Source organism: Ambystoma mexicanum, chromosome 2p, assembly GCF_040938575.1.
Source record: "Ambystoma mexicanum isolate Mex_15411 chromosome 2p, UKY_AmexF1_1, whole genome shotgun sequence".
Taxonomy (NCBI): domain Eukaryota; kingdom Metazoa; phylum Chordata; class Amphibia; order Caudata; family Ambystomatidae; genus Ambystoma; species Ambystoma mexicanum.
Genome location: NC_090923.1, coordinates 1,114,553,412 through 1,114,575,486, shown reverse-complemented (window position 1 = coordinate 1,114,575,486; position 22,075 = coordinate 1,114,553,412). Strand labels below are relative to the sequence as shown.

Here is a 22,075-nt window from a genome sequence, read left to right as displayed (position 1 = left end):
ACCCACAGCTGCAGACGGTAGAAATAGACAAGCGCTGGGGAAACTCTTTAGGGATCTGGGATTAGTGGAAACGTGGAGATTCTTTCACTAGCACAAAAAAGAATTCACCCATTACTCAGCAGCGCACAGAGGGTACTCAAGAATCAATATGATATTGGTCTCAGCCACGCGTATTCCCCAGGTTGAGAAAGTACAGATAGGTGCTCAACATCTCTCCGATCAAGCTCCAGTCTTAGTGCAAATAGTGACGGTAAAGGACACGATCAAACCCTGGAAAAACTGTAGGCTGAACAAAATGATATTGAGGGACATTGTACTTAGGGCACATATGGAGGAAGCGCTGAATAACTATTTTCAAGACAACGATAATGGAGAAACGGACTGGGGAATAATCTGGGATGCGAGGAAGGTGGTAATCCAGGGGGAATTCATATCACAAGCAACAACACACATGCGGGAAAGGGGGCTCATCAGAAAGAAATTAGAGTCAGAACTACAGGTGGCAGAATCACAACACAAAACTAGACGGACACAAAAAACCCTCAGAGCACTCTGGAAAGCAAGAGCCCAGTTAGAAACTAAGGTAGCAGATCAGACGGCACAGTCCCTACTTTACACAAAGCAGACATCATATGTTCAGGGGGGAAAGCCAACAGATTCCTAGCGGCTAAACTACGTAAACAAAGATCCCATAATTACATCACGCAGCTCAAGAATGAAAAAGGTGAACTATATACATCAGAGGAAAGGAAATTGGAAATAATGGAAAGATTCCATCAGGAACTGCTGAAACAGGAGGACCTCCACTTACACATACAAATGAGTTACATGTCCAAATTCACCCTACCCCAGATCACTGAGGAGGACAATGACATTTTACAGGCCCCTGTAACATCACACGAAATAAGCGACGCCATAACGAACTTACCTCCAAACAAAACCCCGGACCAGATAGACTAGGCAGCAGATATTATAAGACGTTTCGAAACCAACTAGTAGGTCCATTAGCCAAACTATTTAATCATACAAGGGAAAGCGGCACAGTCACAGCTGACATGGGAAATTTGGTCACGGTCTTAATACTTAGGCAAAGACCCCACAGAATGCATTAGCTACAGGCCGATATCACTGCTTAATAGTGACGCCAAACTATACGCTAGAGTACTCGCAACAAGACTAATACGCAGGCTTTATGATAGGGAGGCACATGCAAGACAATATAAGGCGAGCAGTGGATGTCATTGACGTAGGCACAAGGACAAGGCCAACATTTTCGATAGCTGCACTAGACGCACGACGCACCTTTGATAGTCTTGACTGGACATACTTCAAACTGGTCCTGGGGAAATTTAGCTGTGACCCCACTTTCATTAAGATGGTTCTAGCAAACTTTCAACTTCCATCCACGACTTTCATGATCAACGGGAGAAACACATCCAAAATAAAAATACAGAAAGGTACACAGCAGGGATGTCCCTATCCCCCCTAATATTCGCCATGGCGATGGAGCCCATAGCGGAAATAATAAGACAGGACCAAGAGATCATGGGAGTGACATGTAGAGGGGGAAACGCATGAGATAGCATTATATGCCGATGACATCCTCCGCTTTCTTAGAGACTCTGTAAGCACCCACCCAAAGCGTTGGAAAGATTACAGGAATTCTCTAGGGTCTCAGGCTTCACCATACATTTTGCTAAATCCAAGGCCCTAAACATATCGGAAGAAGAGGGAGAAATTGATACACAGAGTACTATAACCCCTAACCTGGGAAACTGGGGCAATAGAATATCTGGGAGTACAACTAACGAAAGATTATAAAGGCCTGTATGAGGCAAATATAACACCCCTATTGAGACAAATGAGGGAAGACCTACACAAATGGGATTCCCAGGAATTATCCTGGTTCGCACGCATTAAGGCACTCAAAATGACATTGCTACCCCACCCACTATACGTGGTGTGATCTCTTCTGATGGACACCCCTCCCTAGAATAAGCAAGACCCTACAGAAAGAGTTAACCATGTTTGTGTGGCACAGGAAAAGACCCAGAATTCAAAAGAAAGTGATGACAAGCCTGCCAATCTTGGGAGGACTGGGGGTTCCTCATATTGAAAGGTACATTCTGGCCGCGCAAATAGCACCAATGTTGAAATGGATGGGAGGGAACACACTAATTAGTTGGATGGAAATTGAGCAAGGGGCGACCATGAACCCCCTGGGAACTCTACATGCTCTGAAAGCAAGGACCAGAGGGGCATAGGGACAATTATTAGAAGCCACCAAAATATCACTGGGAGGATGGGGTAGAGCACTCAGAAATTGAAACATCACACCGGGCCAAGGACCCTTCACCCCATTGGCAACCAATCAGGATTTCACTCCGGGCAAACAAAATAGGCTTTGGGATAATTGGGGACAGGCACAAACAATCCATCTAAAGGACTTTTTTCAGGGAGGAAACCCTCTCTTATTTGAAGAATGCAAACAGACATTTGGCATAGGGGAGAGAGAAAGATATACATATATACAAATTAGGCACTGGATAACACAGAGGGGGGTCAGGAAAGCGGCCACCAGTACCCCGATAGGGCTGGAACTGACTCTGCAGGAGGGCATGGCGATAAGGGTAATATCGGGATTATATAGGCTTTTAGAGAAAGCAGAAGAGGGGGATAAACTCTCATACAAACACCATTGGGTTAGGGATCTGGGCACGCCTGTCACAGAGGAGGAATGGGGCAAATCTGGAGGAGGGAACACAAGACGTCCAAATGCACCGCTATTAAGGAAACAGCATATCAAATATGCTACAGGTGGTACCTGACCCCACAGAGGCTGCACAAAATGAACCTTACTTACCCGCCCACATGCTGGAGACAATGCTGTGGCAGAGGAGATCTATACCACATGTGGTGGTCATGCACCAAGGCTACGATACATTGGAAGGAGGTTTTAGGGCACATAAAAGAGATCACTGGGAAACAACTTCTGCTCACACCAAAAGTAGTATTACTGGGAATAGAAGTTGAAGGAGTCTATGCAGCGACCGGTAGCACCGCTATCCTCATCACCTACTTCCCAATGGCGGCAAGGATGACCGTTGCCCAAGGATGGAAAAATGTGGATGGTCCCATAATAGCATACTGGTGGGTAAACATTTGGAATGTAATAGCCATGGAGAAAGTAGGAGCGCTGAGAGAGAGCAAGCATCAGAAATGTCTCTCGGTATGGAACCCATTCCTAGAATTTGTTAAAGAAAGGGAAGACAGTTAGTACAGACCAGCACTAATGAGGGCGATACAGAACTGAGGGTCACCGACAGGGGAAGCAGTACTGTGGAACTATCCCTGAAGAGCGGATACACCGATCTTGCCAAGCAACAGAGACAATGGAACCATACCGATTGGGGCTAGGGTGGGAAGGAGAGGGGAAGGGGGCACACAAAAGGTTTGGGAAATGTTATGATTAAAGTTGGACTGGATTACATAAATGCACAACCACAGATTATAGGTGGTACTTCGCTAGCATGGACACTTAGAACGGCGAATGAGACATATACTGAGGCAACCATGCCATTAATGTCACGTAAACTGTGATTATGCTTGGAAAAATAAACAACCTGATTCATGGAATTATTTGCGTGAAAAACGCAGATTTGCGTGCCTTTCTGCCTGAAAATCCCTGTTTGAAGTATGGGGATTTTCGGGCAGAAAAGCACGCAAATCTGCGTTTTTCACGCAAATAATTCCATGAATCAGGCAGAAAGTTTTGAAGAAGAAAAAAAAAAGACAGCAGAGCCGGTGAGGCGGAGAGACTGATACCAGACCAGCCTGTGTTAGAACCAAGGTTGCAAGTGGCAACATTGTATGAAGAAACCTAAAGAGAACTGTGTGTGAAAAGTATGTAACGAGCGACACAAATATAATTGAAAACCAGAGGAGTGACTGAACTTTTGGAAGCCAAGAAAGATACCATAGACAGAGTGGTCCAGCACCACGTGGGTGCTCATTCAAAGGTCTCTGTTGTAAAAAGTGAAATCGGGAGATCGAAGTGGTCCTGCAACAGGTCAAGCTAAACCCTGTGCACATTTGAAAGTCTTTGATAGTTTAAAGCAAACTGAAATTGGTCTGAGCCCGGCTGAGGGAGACTAATTGAGTAAGAGGAAGGATCTGAGCCCGGCTGAGGGGGATCCGGGGTGAACCATGAGTCACCAGAGAAAGAATTTTCTTTGAACATTGTGAAAAGGGGGATCTGAGCATGGAAGATTTGTTGCATGCTACGCAACTTCGGGCAGCGCCTCCTGCGTACTTGCATCGAACAACAATGCAGGTTTGTCCTGCGAGCGCTTTGCTGCAGAGAGTCCGATCCTCGGTTCTTAAAAGCTCGAGAGTGTGGAAGTTGCACTGCGTGTGGCGTGATGTCAGGCAGGGTCTCCTGCGTACCTGCGCCGCACAACACTGCAGCCTTGTCCTGCGAGAGCTTTGCAGCAGAGGGTCCGATCCCCGGTTCTTAAAAGCTCAGGAGTATGGAAGTTGCGTTGCGTGCTACGTGACATCAGGCAGCATCTCCTGCATACCTGCGTTGCCCAACACTGTAGTCTTGTCCTGCAAGGGCTTTTGATGATGACATGAAGACGATTGAGTCACAAAATGAGGCCAGCACAAAAGTAAACAAGCGGGATGGTGCGGCCACCAACCACACTGGTCTTGCGACCTGAAGAGCCGGCAGACCGCAATCCTGCCATGTACAGGGGCTAAGCCCCTAGTCTGTAATGCAGCGTCATCTGATTGCACACTGCTGCGCAAATTATTGGAGCCTGCGGCCCCTTACCCTCAGAGGAGGCGCCGGGCAGCAGATTGGCCCACGATCGCTTGCCAGCAAGAGCCTGAGACATAAACAACACTTTCTTTGGAGGAGATACCGGTGGCAATGCGCCTCCCAGGAAGGGTCCACCTTCTAGACAGCCGGCCCCTTAGACTCCATAGATACAGTCCAATAAAAAAAAAACAACCTACCTCCTTTCTCGTTAGCACACAATGTTAGAGCTTTTGGTGAGACAGCAGGGTCCATCTGCCATATAAATGTGCTCCCATGGCTGGGACTGGAAAATGCAGAAACCAAAATTACTTACTAGAGAAACAAACACACACTGCACAGCCAATCAGGTGCTCCTTAATATCAAAAACACTATATTGGTGCGATGCTAAGGGCAGGAAGAATGGCTCTGGCCCAGAAGTGGAAAGGATCTCAGAGCCCAACGAAGTCAGATCGGTTTCATAAACTTTTAACAATCTTCACCTATGAGAAGCTTACAGCTATTGTACACGATGACATGCCTTCTTTTTTGCAGGAATGGACTGTAGTGCTTTTGAATACAGACTGTGCTGCACTGAGACTCTGAGGTCTGGGATTGTGTGCGGAGCTGGATGATGGGGGTGGGGGGGGTGGGAACAGATCGGCTTCTGCACAAAAGCACCCGAAGTATGTATTTTGACGGGGACCTTGCAGATAGAGCTAACCGGTCAGACAGCCAGTGATTGTACCGAGTTGTGCTCCCAACCATGCGGTGCCTCTTTTTCTTTTGTCTGTGAACCCTGTGTAGCTCATTGTTTGGGGGTTGGGTGGGGCGGGGGGATCAGGCGGGAGGGGAATTGGGGTGATTTCTATGGTCCGGTTTGGACTGGTTTTTGTGTTGAGTATATGTCACTATTGTTAATGAATAAATCCAATAAATACAAAGTGAAAAAAAAAAAACACTATACCAATCCCCCACAGTTCACTAGATGTACAGTTTCAGCACCATTTTAAACCAAAACGTAGTATTACACTACCTTGTTTATTTTTAATTAAGAAATACAGTAAAATGTGTAACATAACATGAAAGCTGTAATAAATATATTTTAAAGCATCAACCCAGTCAAATAACATTAACAGAATGGCACTCGCTATTTTGGAAGTAAAAATGGCTAACAAATTCACCACATGGTAGACATTCAGCCAAAGAGTACAAAAAGAGGTGTGTTGTGGGCAGAGATGGGTGGGAATGGGAGGAAAATGTTATAGATTTCACTTAGCAATGGCCGTTACATGGGTGGCACACATAGCCAAACTACATATATCCATCCTCATATGTCAACCTGCATTGAAAAGCATTACAAACCTGCATTCAAAGCCCCTATTTCAAGCTCTCATGTTAAACCTCTTATTTTAATGACAATAGTTTCGGCTTTATATGTAGCACTTTCAGCGCCACCTAATAGCAAAATTTAAAAAAGGACCGAGATGCATTCCAACCCCGCCGAGAGCCAGTATGCGGAGCTGCAAGCGGTGGCCGCTGTGATTGAGCAGGTGAAAGACACAAGGCCTCATTACAAGGAAGGCGGTAAGGGTTTACCTGTACCGGTAAGGGCACCGGTACCGGTAAACCCTTACCGCCTTACTACGAGGTCCATTTGCGGGTCCTCCCTTAACGCCTGGTTTTTACAGGCGTTAAGTACGGGACCCGCAAAGGGACCTTGCTGCTAATTACGGTACCGCAATTTGCGGTACCGTAATTAGCACCTTCACCATTAACATGGAGCCCTATGGGGCTGACTGGCAATGGTGAAGGGGCAATGGTGGATGGCGGAAGAGCGCCCCCACACACCTTGGAATATGGCGCTAATTCCGCCATCCACCAAGGCGGACCCGGTAAGGTACCGGCGGCAGCCATGGCGCTAATAGCGCCATGGCTTACCGCCTTCCGTGTAATGAGGCCCACAGAGACTGCATACATATACACAGACAGTTGGGCCACATATCAAGGTCTGACTCATTGGGTGTCTGCATGGCGGCAAGACAAGTGGAAGATCAAGAATGTGTTGACAATGGTGGACCCCTATTCAGGATTGCTGTTGGCCCATTCAGATCAGCGAGCTACATTGCAAGGGATGGAGTATCTGATAAGACATTATGGCGTTCCAGATGAAATCCAATCTGACCAAGGTAGCCATTTTGCAGGACACAATGTGCAAAACTGTGCTTTGCTGCAAGGCATAAATTGGACACTTAACATTGGTCACTATACAGAAGCCTCAGGACTTATGGCAAAAATGAATGGATTACCGAAGCAACAAAGAAAGAAGCTGACTCAGGCTCTGTGAGAAACAAGAGGGTGTCTCACCCGCTAGTCCTGGGGATCTCTCTCTCAGGTGGCCAGGGCATGGCCATCGTCTTTGGATCCAGTCCCTGGGGGTGGACCAGTGCGGGAGGATCACCTAGGTGAGGGGTCTTCGGGGAGTGGGCTTCGGGGAGTGGGGGTGAGGCAGCCGATGTTGAGACGCAGTATTCGTCCCTTTTTTGTTCATCTAACCCATCCTATTTTTTTAAGGAATCTCAGAGGTCCCTACCCGCCCCCCTTTTTACCCAAACAATGGGCTGAGGAAGAGGGTGACAGACTAACAAGACAAATTCTCATACACTCCACCAGGACTGATTTGTTTATCGTTTGATGGTCGAGGCTACTCTCATCTTAGTTATAGGGCAAAGGAGGAGTTTTTCCAACCCCAGAATTTTCAATAAAGGTTTTACAAATTGTGTCAGTGTCATACTTGTGATACCATGCCTCCCCTACAGCTCACACTCTCAAGGGGTGGTCCAACCATCTAAGATAAGCCTTATCTGAACTGAATAATCATCCTGTAGGAAACAAATTGACACCCTTTGTGAGACTGACAAGTGAAAAGCAAGAGACTCCAAAAACACTTTTTGTATGGAAGACTGAAAAGTGGCAAAGCTGCCTGTGCAAGCAAAAGCGGACAGTATTGGACTAGACCTTTTTACATTTGAAGATAGTGTAATTCCAGCAGCACAGACCAACTCTATGTCGCTAGGCATTGGAATTAAGTTGCCAGCCGGCACTTTTGGATGCATTGTGGCACGATCCAGTCTGGTGAAGAGAGGCATTGATGTATTGGGAGTTATGATTGATCCGGACTACCAGGGGACTGTTTCTGTGCTTTTGCACAACACGGGTCCATCTGAGGTACCATTAACCAAAAATGACCATATTGCACTGGCAAAAAAGTGTGAGTTTACCATCCTAATAAGAAACCTGAAACAGGGGAAGTGTTGAGCCAAGGCGTGGGAAGTACTTATATTGTACTTCTCAGCGTTCATAACGTGCCATGAGGTGGTAGACGTGATCATACTATCGGTGCTCCTGACCAGTCAAACAGACGTGTTTTCAGCAAAAAGGTGGGTTATTGCAGAATGCTATGTGGACCTTGAAAATAGCCTGCACCACACTGATGGTACTGTCTTGTGTCTTGTTTAATAACGACAATTGTACTACAACCTGCGAGAAGAGTACAAAAGATCACTACCCATACAGAACTGCCAGGGTGCTGACTTGGCATATTGTCGGACACTTGATGTCATATTCCCGAATGTTTCCGTTAATGGTGCTAACAATCCGTTTGATGGTTCATGCCTTTTTGATTAAAGGACTGTGATGAATGCAACTGCCAAGCATTTTAGCATGACTAAATGTAAGGACTATTCCTGTGCAGAGAAAAAGCATGTTCTTTCTTTTAAAGACCAACATTGCAAATCATTGAGAACTGAAACAGTCCGCATGCAGGATTTTCCAGTAGTGAGAAAGAATTTTAATTGTAGAAATGTTATGCATGACATTATTGTTAGCGAAGTGCAGTTGGACATCGATTTGTCCGAAGGCCATTTTTTACTATTGTAAGATACCTGCTTCAAATTGAGTTATTATTTGTGGCCAATTCAGCCAGGGGACTAATTTTATTAATGGCTGGGGCAGCAGGGGAAGGGGCAGGTGCATAAATGCTTTTGAGATAGAGATAGTGCGTAAATAAGTTATCTAGGCCTTATATTGAATTTTGCTTTGAAAAATGCTACAAAAAGTATAGGCAATAATTGAAGATGGTAGAATTTTAACTATGAAAATATTTGTTCTCGCTTTAGGGCAGGTAAACAAAACTGCAATGGACACTACATGCATTTTATGGAAGACTTTGTTTGAATCAGCATGTTTTTTGTTGTTTTGACTGGGGACAGCAGTCTCCAGTACACTGGCACAAGGAGTTACATTTACCTGCAGATGAACAAGTTACTTACCGAATGGTCACGTTCTTTTGATTGGATGTTCCTTCAAAGTATTCTGCATCTTTGATATTCATGTACAGCTTTGGTTGCTTCTGAAAAAAAAATTCTCGGCAGAGGGCGCTGTGCGTCGATGGCGTCGAGTCGATGTCCCTCGAAGGCCTCCGTCGAGGGTTGCGTCATCGCGTGTACAAGTAGCATGCACGTCGCCTGTTGGCCTCAGTTCTGTTTTTCCCTCCTGTTCGTGTTGATTGTCAGTGTAGGCAGAGAGTAGACAGCCCTGCGAGAGTGAAGTTGTAACAGCAGAGGGGTAGGATGGGAGGGCATTGAGGAATACATTGGAGGAACATCCAATCGAAAGAACGTTACCAGTTGGTAAGTAACTTGTTCTTCGAATTGATTGTGGCCTCCAACTTATTCCTCATCTTTGATAGATTCCCAAAACAGTATTGCAGAATTTGGAGGAGGGAGTAGAATTTGAAATTGTTTGCATTTATAAGGCAGAATACAGTACTGCCTTGCGAAAGGGAACATCCTGAGAGTGGGAAGCATCTAGACAGTAATTCTTTGTAAATGTATGCAGTGAAGACCAAGTTGCTGCATCACAGATTGATTTAATAGGAACGCCCCTTTGAAGGGCTGCCGAAGAGGCTATACCTCTGGTGGAATGAGGCCTCAAGCCTTCTGGAGGGTCTTTGCCCACCAATTTGTAACATTCTGAGGTGCCAAGTATAATCCACCTTGATAAGGTCTGTTTTGAAACAGCTTGACCCAATGTCCTTCCGGTATACCCAATAAAGAGTTGGTCATCCACTCTGAGCCTGGAGAACCTAGAAATATAAAAGCTTAAAGCTCTTTTAGGGTCCAACCTATGGAGCCTTTCCTCCTCTTTACCGGGATGCGGCGGGGGGTAGAAAGCCGGCAGAACAATTTTCTGATTCAGATGGAAATCAGATACAACTTTAGGTATGAAGGAGGGTCTTAGCCTCAACATAAACTTGTCCTCGTGGAACTGGGGTGGCCTTGAGGAAAGTGCCTGCAACTCGCTCAGTCTAGGTGCAGATGTTAATCCGACCAATAATATGGTTTAAAAGGTTAACAACCTCAATGGGCATGTGTGCAAGGGTTCGAATGGGGCACACATTAAAAACTTTAGAACCAAATTAAGGTTCCAAACTGGGACTTGAAAAGAAGAAGGTGGGAACACATTTGTGAGCCCATTTAAGAATTGCATCACCAAGGGAATTTTAAAATAGGAGCATTCTTCCGAAGATGGAAAGCTCTGCCATGAAACCTTTAATGGTCCCAACATTGAGACCTTTATGTGCCAATGATAAGAGGAAAGATAACACCTCTGGAATTGAACATAGACATGGATTAACATTCTTTTCCCTGCACCAGTCACAAAACTGTAACAGTACAGAGATTTTCCTGCTGGCCTTCTTGCCGAAAGCAACACCTCCATGACATCATCCAGAAGGTCCCAATCCTTGTATATCAGACTTTCAGAAACCAAGCGTGAAGGCTGAGGGTGTTGACCTCTGGATGGAAAACCTGTCCCTCCCTTTGTGAGAGAAGATTCTCTCTCAGCGGAAGACGAATCGGAGGACAGATGGACATGTCTAGAAGGTCCGGGTACCACGTTTTCCTGGCCCAATCCGGGGCAATTAGGATCATGCGGCTTCCGAACAGTCTCAACCTAATGATTACTTGAGGAATGACGGGGATCGGAGGGAACGCGTATAGTAGTGGGAAGTCCCAATCTACCATGAACGCGTCTCCTAGAGCTCCTCTCTGGGGAAATTTCCTTGAGCAGTACCTTTCGCACTTCTGATTGCTTCCGGTCGCAAACAAGTCTACCTGGGGGGTTCCCCAAAGGGCAAAGATCTCTTGAAGGACTTCCTGAGCTAGTTCCCACTCGTGGGACACTGCACCCTGCCTGCTCAGAGCATCCGCTGTCGTGTTTTCCTCCCCGGCCAGGTGAACTGCCGATAAGGAGATTCCTTCCTGAATTGCCAGTACCACAGCGCCGGAATTAAAGTTGGCCTCGACAATGGTGTCGAAGGCGTTGATCTCATTGTCGCTGGCTTCGACAACGTCGAAGGAGCCTTCGTTACAGACGAGGATGATGTCAACACCATCTTCGAAGTCGGCTTCGAGAGCGCCTTTGATAGATGCGTCGAAGTATCCTTCGACATAGACTTCGATGGCGGCTGGATTCCCAGCGCCATCTTGTTAGTCGTCACCTCCGATTTATGCACCAGTAGGTCTGATCTTTCCTTACGAGGTGTCGAGGAAATTTCTTCTGACGACACCCTCGACGACTTGTCGCGAGTCTGGTCTTTGACCTCCCCCTGTCACTTCTGGAGTGAGATGGGGCATGGTCTCCACGCGGCTTTTTCGAGTGGGGATGAGCCGTGTTCTCGAAAATGTTAATCATCGAGGCTCTGAAGGCCTCCCATTTCTTGGGGGAATCATGTTTTGAAGAGTATGAGATGATCCTTGCGTCAGCCGACTTGGAAGAGGACAAAGGAGATCGGTGTCGTCTTTTCTTCTAATTTTTAGATGAAGAAGAGGACGATTTCTTCTAACGACATCTCGTTCTCGATTTCCTTGACCTATGCCAGGATTTCTCACTAGATTCTCTCGATTCTTTTTTCTTTCTCGAAGAAGACTTCGAGGATTCCTCCCCCACCGCTAGTTTACCTCTACGTTCCTTAAGAGCCTTGTTTGTCATACCTTGACAGGAAGCACACTTGTCGTCCCGATGGTCAGGGCCCAAACACCAGAGGCAATTTCGATGGTGGTTGGTGATCTACATCTTCTTCCCGCACTTCTGACATTTCTTAAAGCCAGTTTTGGACGTGGAAGGATTCGACAAGGAAGACATTTCGCAGAGAACTGAAGTGCCGTTTTCGTGACACGAAGCAGAGCTATTGGAAAAACAGAACTGATGCCAACGGGCATGGCTCGAGCACTTTATACTGTGGATGACGCCGATGTTCGACGGCAGCCCTCGAGGGACATCAATGCTGCGACCTCGAAAACAGCGTCCTCTGGTGGAATTTCTTTTTCCAAATCAGCAAAGCTGGAAGATATGAATATGTAACATGAGGAATACGTGGGAGGACACAATCCATTCGAAAATGCTCTGCTAGCAGCAATTCAGAGATCAATGTAAACTGTTATTGATTTTGCTCCTGGTGCTAGCTCAACCTTCTGATTCACAATGCACTGCAAAGAATGTGGTGCTTCACTTCCAAACTGTGTTTTTTCCAACAGTTCAAAAAGGCACTGCACAACATTCCCAAACTGTGAGGGTCTGGATTGCTAGGGCAATGGCTAGTCTAATGGCACTGCAGGCTGGTCCTACCGCAACACCCCTTCAATCTTATGAATGGGTTCCACCGCATTTCATGGGTTTCCCGATAAGGATGACTTTGAAAAGATTTTGGGCTACTTAGGAGCCTGACCCTCTGGCTGCATTGTTTGGAGGGCCCGAGAAGAAGAGAAAAACAACCCCTGGGGACTTGTTCCACTCCACAGACCTCATTAAGTCTGTGTGTCTTGCTGGAATGACATTCAGAAGGGTGCTTCTTCCTGTAATACATTGGATTCAAACCCCAGAGCCAAAGTGAGCATGGAACCAACAAACGGAAAGCCGGTCAGATGACACCTCGTTTTGTTTGGCTTGGGTACCATAGATCGGTCTTGAATAAAAAAAGTATTTCTTATGGACATTGGTACATGCTGTGGGTCCTTTCCGTAAGAGGGTTGCACTGAACTTTGTTCACCTCCAGGACACCTGTCACATGTTAAACATCACACCTATTTAACATCACCCATCAGAAAAAAGCTCTTTCACCCACTATCCAACACTTTCCCCATATATTGTAGGACTGGATATGGTTTATATAATAGTACCAGTCCTAAAACATGTTGTGAAGGATGCATAGTGAGATTTAAAAAAACATGTTTTCTTCTTTAACTTTGGTCTATGTGGAAAAACCAGAACACTAGAGGTCCTCAGCATGGCAGCAGTATTTAGTCTGTGGTGCATCTCACCCAAAAGTCAGACATACTCACCTTTCACTACTTCTTCCATGCAATGACATCCTGGAAATGCTGGCATAAATGAATACAGAACATGGCCATGTGCAATGAATCTTGTTCTGAAGAAACCTTAAAGGCAATTATTTAATTTTTTACCATTTTTCTATAGGGCCCACACCGTCATTTGGCTGCTCCAGTGCACAAGGAATCGCAAACTAGCAAAGGCTGCTTGGGACCCAATTGCTGAAGAGACAGTAGTGCGGAACTGTTTCTGAAAATTGAGCTGCGCAGGATCGCTAACATTCAAACCCAAATGTTGGCAGAATCAGGAGAGGGCCAGGAATAAGGGCCAGAATAACATCAACATCAGAGCATGGTAAGCACCATGAAAATTCCAAAACAAGGTCTAACAATTGTGACAAGCAACAGAAAACAATGTCCAGTCACTTTGAGTGGCAGAAAAGATCAGGGGAATGAAAGCTGTTGGTCAGTGAAAGAAGGAGTTGTGGTCCGTGCACGGCTAGAGGTGTTTGTATACTTGGGCTTGCCTTTAGCTTTGTCACAGTATTATGCTGCTGGAGCAAGATTGTACGACCCCTGTACTGTGGTACAATAGGATGAAACGATTTGGAATAAATAGGAAGAGCGAACATGGGGAAAAGAATGAAAGAATATGGCCTGATAGTGAGAAGACTTGGCTATTGCAGCGAATGTAACTAAGAGGATCTTACTCACAACAGTGGAGAACGAAGTAATGCCCCAGGGGGACTTTGTTGAAAGGATTCAAGAGTTTTTTTTCTGTGTTGTTTTAATATGTAAAACGTTTTGTAACAAACTAAGTCACTATAAATAAAAGAAAATAAAAAAAATAGGATGGTCGTAGGAGCCTAGAGGTAGGTAGATGGTAAGCAAAAGTACTTCTTTTATAGCCTCCAAAAAATCAATGAAGTAACAAAGTGGAACAGTATGTAGCATAATCTCACAAGTGTACTTGCGCGCTATATACATATAAATAAATAAATATGTGTATGAAGAATACAAATATACACCCATATTTAATGGCAGAAACAAGCAATTTGTTTGGCTGTTGCAGATCAAAGACTTCATTTTAAAAACACCTTCACCAGCTACATACCCATGCAGGGAAACAATACCTGTTGCTGAAGGACTGTGTAGGCCAGGGTTTTACTGCCCGTCTCCATACACAGCCGGGCTCCAGTTACAGCCACCTGGAGGGATTGGCATTGGTGGAGAAGTACCCTCCAGTGTTGTTCTTCAATGCTGTCATTCAGGACAGTTGCCTTGTCCTCTTGAATTTCCAAAGAAGCTTTCTGCCGATGAACCTCCACCAGGTCGTTCTTTTGGGCTTCAGTATCCCCAGGTCCATTCTGCCATTGGATCATCCTAGTGTTTGACCATTGCTCTGAAGAGACGTCCCTGGCCTCTTGGGTTGTTAAAGATGACTGAAGGTCCAGCAGCTTTCTGTCCAACAGGATCGGTTCATGTTCTACATGGAGACATTTTTCCAGCAGCTTTGGGTGCGAAATCTTTGTCTCCTGTTCTGCAGCATCCTGGCTTGGACACACATTTTTTTGAAGAGGCGTGACCATGGCAACTGTAGAAAGGTCTACTAGTACATTGTCAATTGGTGACACCCCAGCAAAGCTGTCTGCTTGATGACATGGCTTCGGGTTTTCAGTTAGGTCTTGCAAAAGGCAGTCTTCCGCCTGAGATGGAGCACTTGTCAATTTGTCTCCCCCATCTCGTTCTTGGTTCCTATGGCAAGTTATTGCATAATCAAGATGGTCCTTCAGCCCTCTCAACATTTGATGATGTGGGTGCATCTCATCATGGCTGCAGACATCTGAAATACTCTGCCTGGTAATTTCTTCTTGAGCCAAAATCCCACCTTCCTTTTGATCATCGCCAGTGTGTGCATGCTGGGGCCTGCCAAGTCCTACATCCGTTTTAGAATGTTCTGGATGTTTCATGGAGGAATCTTCCCCTTTCTCCCAGGGGCAGCTCTCTAATATGGTTTGCCTGGTGCTGAGCACAGCATATTCCAATGTTGCAGAATGTGACGCGTCTGTGGCACTGACAGAGCTGACATTTTCCACCTCTGCGGGCTGGATCTTGGCTGTTAACAACAATGCATTCTCTGCTTGCAGAAGTGCCAGGGACTGGGTATATCGCTCCAACTCCTCATTCAAAGTGGTGATAGAAGACTCTTTCTCCTGTAGGCTAAGCAGGAGATCGTCTATGTTCTGAGTCTGTGCCTCAAAGGCCAGTGTCAGCTGCTGGGTCTGCATGTTGATAGTGGCCTGCAAACAGTTGAGCTTTTCTTGGATTAGGGTTGCCCTAGTGTCAGCCTCCAGTTTTTGAATGGCAAACATTTCACACTGGGCCTGCAACACCTTCACTTTCTCTTCCATCTCGTTTGGGTCTGGCTGTTCTAAATTGTGGGCGAGTGTCTGCTCATGCTCCCCCTTCTTTATTTCATCTTGGAGGAGCCTGTTATGGTCCAAAGCTCCCTTCAGCTGCTCTTCCAAAGTATGCAATCTCTCACGCATAATGTGCAGGTCTAGACCAGCACTTCCACAGTGCTCTCCTTCCTCATTAGCTTTACACTCCAGGCCACCGACCTCTTCAAGAGTCTCTGCTGTTTTTGTGTTTTGTGTTCCTTCCTCATCCAACTTTATCTTCACCAGCTCCACCATATCACTCTGCATGTGCTTCACCTCCACCTCATGAAATTGGGTGTCAGTTTTTTTAGATTCCAGCAATGCTGAGAGACGTCTGCACTCATCTTGCTGGGCTTGGCTTTCCTGCTGACACTCAGCAGTCCTGAGTCTCTCACTCCCAAGATCTTCTTGCAAGCCCAACAGCTTTTCTGTCAGCTCCAGTACCTGTTTTTTCAGCCTGCTAGTTTCTACCTCATACTTTTTGGTGGCCTGCTTTAGTTTAAAGCGTGCCTCAAACAGACCCTTGCGTCTTAGCTCTGATTCAGTTGATGCCTCATGCAGTTTCAGTCTCATTTCCAATAGCTCACTCTGTATGGGTTGGCCTTCTTCTCGGCACACATCTCTATTATCTTGCTCCCTGAGATCATGCACTCCCTCTGGATCACTGAGAGCACCAGCACAGACCTCTTTGTCGTTCTGAGATGAATCAGGTAAGGATACTAGTTCTGTGCTCAAGGCCTCTATTTCTCCATGACACACTTCAAAACATTGCTGTTTTGACACAGGCTGAGAGACATCACAGTCCCTGTTGGCCCCTTGGGAGAAACTAGCATCAGACTCTGAATGAACGGTAGGCCCTTCCCTCCCTGCCAAACAATCTTCTGCTTCATCAATGGCTGATGTCAGGTTCCCAGCCTCACTCTGAAAAGTACTGACTTTGCAAGGATTGATGTTTTCCCTAGAGGTCGAAGTTGCCACTTTTGAAGTTTCCTGATTTGTTTTTCCTGCACCTGTGATGTGGTGAGCTGAAAAGCAAAAGAATAAAAACAAATGCATTCTTAGTTTTGCATGATGACAACATGTTTTGGCCAGCACCAACATACAGTCCAAAAGCACAAGCAGCATACCCTGCATTTAAGGCAAATGTATCAGATAAGTGGATAATGTTGTTCAAAGTCTAAAATACTATTTTAAAAGGCACCCTACAAAGACTAATTAATGTAATGTTAAGAATTGTGTGCACACCTATGGCATTAGAAACCGAGCCCGGCCTAATGATTGCCTATAAACATTCCCCATTACATATCCTTCCCTGTCATAATCTATCACATTTTCCCACTTCCAGACAACAATCTCCTCTTTTCACACACACCCCAGCTGGCTCTCTGGGACCCTGCAATACATTAAATTCTAAAAACATTTCTACTTCTTCTCTATCAAAATTCAAATAATCAGGAAATTGTTCTTCTCCCTTGTTACCCTCATCTTTCACACTTACAAAACCCACCAAACCTTCTTACCACCTCACACGTGAACCTTACCTCCACTCTTTACTTCTGGCCTCTTGTGAGCACCCACGCTCTTTGTGGCCCTGATATTATCAAAAACCCTCTGCTTAGTCACTTTCCCCATCCATCTCAACTGTCGAATTAATCAGTCCGTTTTTTCGGTTATCTAGATTTCCCATTTAATTCTGCGGCCTCAAACAACACCATACTCAATAAGATATCGATTAACCCCCTCAGAAATCGAGCAAAGGCTTGATTTACCAACTTTCTTTGAGCCTATAATTTCGGCATACACTAGCAGTTGTACTTGTGTAGCATTAACTCTACTGTGATGGATCACACCCATTTCCCATACGTCATAGTCTCGTTACTTCTTCTCCATCCTAACCCTTCTCGAGATCTCAATCCTGTGCACATGGACTACCATGTCATAATATTGGCTAATATCTCAGATTTCAGATTATTTTCAACTACACTACTTGAGAACATCCCTCAAATCCCTCTCCTGGGCTCTGTGCACTTCTCCCTATACTTTGCTTTCTCAGAGAGCTCATCTTGCACTTCAGCTTTGCCTATCACCTCTTTGCTGACAATAGTTAAATATTCTTATCCTTCTCACTAGCAGACTTGTGCAAGCACATGCAAATGGCCATCTATGTCATTCGTGGATGTATGTTGTTACTTCTTCTACATTCACTTCACCATACCTTCACTGTCACTTTTATCTCTTCATACCTTTACTTCTTCTGTCTTTCACTTCTTCAAACATTCACATTGTCATTTCATGGGAACCCCATGCAACCACCCTTCTTTTCTAACCCATATTCTTCCACTTACCCACCTACTGTGACTACATCCCTAACCTTACAACGAACCTTACCATATCCATCACCACCTTGGTAATGTGAGGATGAAGGCGAAGTTAAGATAAGAAGTAAATCTCTGATTAAGTGAATGTAGAAGAGGTAAGTGAAGAAGTTGCTAGACAAAGTAAAGGGGGGGATACAGTCATCATACAGTGCATGGCCACATTGCATAAGGCTTAACATTACAAAGATTAAAATAATCAGCATTCCCCTGTCAATGGACCAAACCATTCCATTAGCCTTTTCAGTACTTCCTGATGTCATGTCCCCCTTTTGCTCAGAAACTGTGGCTAACTGTGACCAATGTTTATGCCCCCCTTCTTTCACACAAGCTCAATGTCACATGGTCAGACTCTGGGTGTTATCTGTCCACTGACCACCTCCCTGCTCTATGGTCCTGCTCACCCGCCGATCCCCATTTCTAATCACTAATGTCATACACTTCCTGATCTTCTGTGCGATTACATGTCTTGTACAAACTACCGTGGACTCTAGTTTCTGCTCTCGCCTGACCTTGTCCTTCTGGCCCTACCTACTATATCACTTAAGCAGGGTAACTGTTCTCCTCCTGCCTCCATGGGTATAATAGATGTATCTCCCCATCTAGCTTTTCTCTCTCCTTTTCCACATATGGTAAAGTCTTTATTCTGCTTACCCTCCATTGTCCCCTTTGCTTCTGGTAATTCTTCACTCCAATCTTTCAACTCTTATCTCTCCAGATGGTACCAAATCTTCCTCCACCACCCTCCCTAAGATTCTCCCTCCTGTCATCTCCCCCAGATAAACCTATGTTACTTAAGCCTCCTCTTCACCTCTTTTTCTCCTATGGTCAATTTCCTCCTCTTCCCCAACAACTATTTCCTGCCAGGCGACATGTCCCCCCCTATACAAAGTTAGCTTTGCCTTTCAAACTCCTTTATGCACTTTCTCCAACCTGTAACTCCTTTTCCCAGATTACAATCCCTACTCTCACCTCCTTAAGACTGTTCCTCCAAACACCAACTCTCTCCTCCTGCTCTCTTCTCAGTACTCATCTCTCTCACCACTCTCTCCAAAACTGCTTCCTCCAACTCCTACTCGAACCTCCCACCCTGGCAGACAGAACATTTTATAATAGTGTCCCTCCCCCTAGGGTGGTGCTTAAGAATATAAGAGGCATATTAAGGCCTGGGCTGCTCTGGTATTGGACCATGTGTTATTGGTCGTGTGATTTGAAAGGGACGGACCAAGGTTACATGAAGTCATGCTACCGTTTAGGATTTCAGAAAGACATTGTTATGTGGGGGGTTTCTTTCCTGCTACAATAGCCTGCTTTAACCAGGGGTCCCTCTGCTCACTTATTGTGTGTATCTGGAGTCAGAAACGTCTTCAGTAAGCACGGAGTGCTGTTCGTTACATTAACAATGCATTCATCATGAGTCATTTCCAACTTTGTAATCCCCATGACGCTAGCAAGGCGGGGGGAATAATATTTATTTTCTTCATCTGTCTGCACGGTCCACTTGAATCAATTCTTTATTGTTCAAGAGCAACTTTGTATCAGTGGGACTTCTATGGGCTGCACAAATATGAGCTACAATGTGGAACATTCCTAATGGGCTGCACAAATATGAGCTACAATGTGGAACATTCCTAACGGCACTGGTGCAAAGGAAAATGTATTTCTGTCAGTAACTTTGAAATGCTCCAAATCTATTCCCTTATAGGGATACTATTCATTTATATGCTGCATGTTTGGGGCTGGCTAGGGAGCTTGAATGACTCTCTGATAGTACCAGATGTGTGGGGAGTCTCGAAAGAGTTTGGGCCTCCCCTTCTCCTTGTGGTGGTCATTGGTATGTATAGGAGTGTTGGGGGGTTGAGTGCCCCTGTGACTGCCCTGTTGGTGGTCATGGGTGTCTGTAGGGTTAGTAAAAATGCAAGCGCTTCTGTGACTACCGCCTGACCTTAGTGCAGGGGTGCAGGCACACACCTGAAGTGGTATGGAGATCACCTAGATAATTTATCTGGGTCCAGAACTCTGGATCCTCTGACCATCCACAGTCATTCCCCAAAGTTAAGCATGGGACTTCATCACACTTTCCACTGTCATCATGATAACTATAATTTCTGCCTCATATAAACTGATAAACAGCCACAAGATCCATGCCCATCTGCCCTTCCTTACTAAAAAGACTGTATAAATTGGTAAATGTTAACAATTGTACTACTTCATTCTTGGTCCTTAAAACCATTAAGTCATAATATAGAAATATTCCCACTGACAGTAACTAGAAGGTTCCCCATGGCTACAGAGAGCTTAGAAGCCTATGGTTAGCATCAGAGAGAGGGTGACTCTATGCTATGTTAGAGAACTGAAAGTCTGTGTCAGCTAGAATCGATGTGAAGAGAAGATGGGTTGGGTGCTTCATTAAAGGGGATGACAATACAAATACAGTAGATACCACCCCGAGTAACATATATTTACTTTCATCCAAGTCACTTCCTTCTTGCAAATGGGAATTTAAAAAGAAATTGGTTTCTTAATAACACAAGCACCATTACTCAATTTTAAACGGAGGTAGTAGCTCCACTCACAAGCAGGCAGTTTTCAGTTGTATATATTTCTGAACTCGTGAACATGCAGCGACTGCATTACTGCTTGTTTTTACTACTACCGCCAACCATATAATGAAGCCCCAATAATCATATAGAATTCTGAAAGAAAATACATTGTTCCATGGGCAAATTGTGTCATACTAAGAGTTTTTTTTACCAGGCTGACACTGGAGCAAATATCTAAGGCAGAAATAGCTGCAAGGGTGCAAATTGCGCAGTTGCAAGTTCGACAACTGGAGTTATTAGTTCCAAAAATCAGCCAAACGTCAGTTTGGCCAGCAGTGTGTTAAAACAGTAGTTGGAGGAAATATCTTGGAGCCCTCATGAATAGCTGTGATTGTCCTTGCTGGTGCACTAAAATACTGCACATACATCCACGCAGCAAACAGAGGAATAAAGCACACAGAGGGAAACAGAAAAGGGAAGGAGTCAGGTGAACAATGGTACTTTAGGGACAAAATAAAAATAAAAGACCACACAAGAAAGAGCACACAGAAATAAATAATGATATATATCTCATGTACAGCTACTGACACATTGCGACACAAATAGGAAGTAAAAGAGTAAAGTGAGGCAGTGAAAGGAATACAAATATTAAACATAGAAGAGCTACAGATCATGATGTCTAGTTACCAGTAAATGGGGAAGTGCATAAAGCACAGACATAAAGCAGAAGCAGACCACAACCTACTGTAGCTTCACCATGAATTTACCATGCAGTGCTGTGTAAACATATTCTTATGTTTGCTCTGTGTTCACACAGGTGCCACGTTGTGGAGCAACGTGCCATGATTTTTTCAGTGAATATTGTCTAACTAATAATGTGAAGCTATTAGCACGAGGAGCAATCATCAGATGTTGCACTGAGGTCGCATTGACCAACACTTTTTTTTTCCAATTCATGGGACAATTCTATAAGCAAATAGAGGGTACAACCATGGGAGCAGCTAAGGCTCCGAATTTAGCCAACTTATATGTGAATATGTTCAAGGAAACTATGATTTATTCCACCCTCAATCTGTTTCAAGAAAATGTTGCTTGTTGGCTTAGGTACATTGACGATGTGTTCATAATATGGAAGGGCAATGAGGAAGAAGCCAAGAGGTTTGTTAAGGGGCTGAATGAACAAAACAGATACCTCAAATTTACTGTTAATCTAAGCAACAGTGAAGTCAACTATCTTGATATTACGATATATCAACATCAGGGTACGCTCCTGGTTAAGCCTTATACCAAAAGTACTGACAAAAATGCACTGTTACACTATGGGAGCCACCACGCTCAACATGTTGTTAAATTGTAAAGCGCTTTGGATTAAAGCACTATATAAAAACAATAAATACAAATACAAATACAACCTTCCTTTTGGGCAATTTCTGCATCTTGAATGCAATAGCAGTACCAACGAATCATATGAGAATGGAGCCAACTTACTACTGGACAAATTGGTTCATCGTGGGTATCCTTACCGAT

The 22,075-nt window shown here is 44.8% G+C and overlaps 1 protein-coding gene across 2 annotated transcripts in view; it reads right to left on the bottom strand.

The window, feature by feature from the left end:
* LOC138567171 (early endosome antigen 1-like) overlaps window positions 1-22,075 on the bottom strand; it is a 1,584,277-nt gene that overhangs the window by 521,387 nt on the left and 1,040,815 nt on the right. For both annotated transcript variants that reach the window (XM_069645141.1, XM_069645140.1), the window contains one exon: window positions 14,323-16,655. In XM_069645141.1, coding sequence (XP_069501242.1) covers window positions 14,323-16,655 — 2,333 coding nt within the window. The remainder of the gene's footprint in view (window positions 1-14,322; window positions 16,656-22,075) is intronic.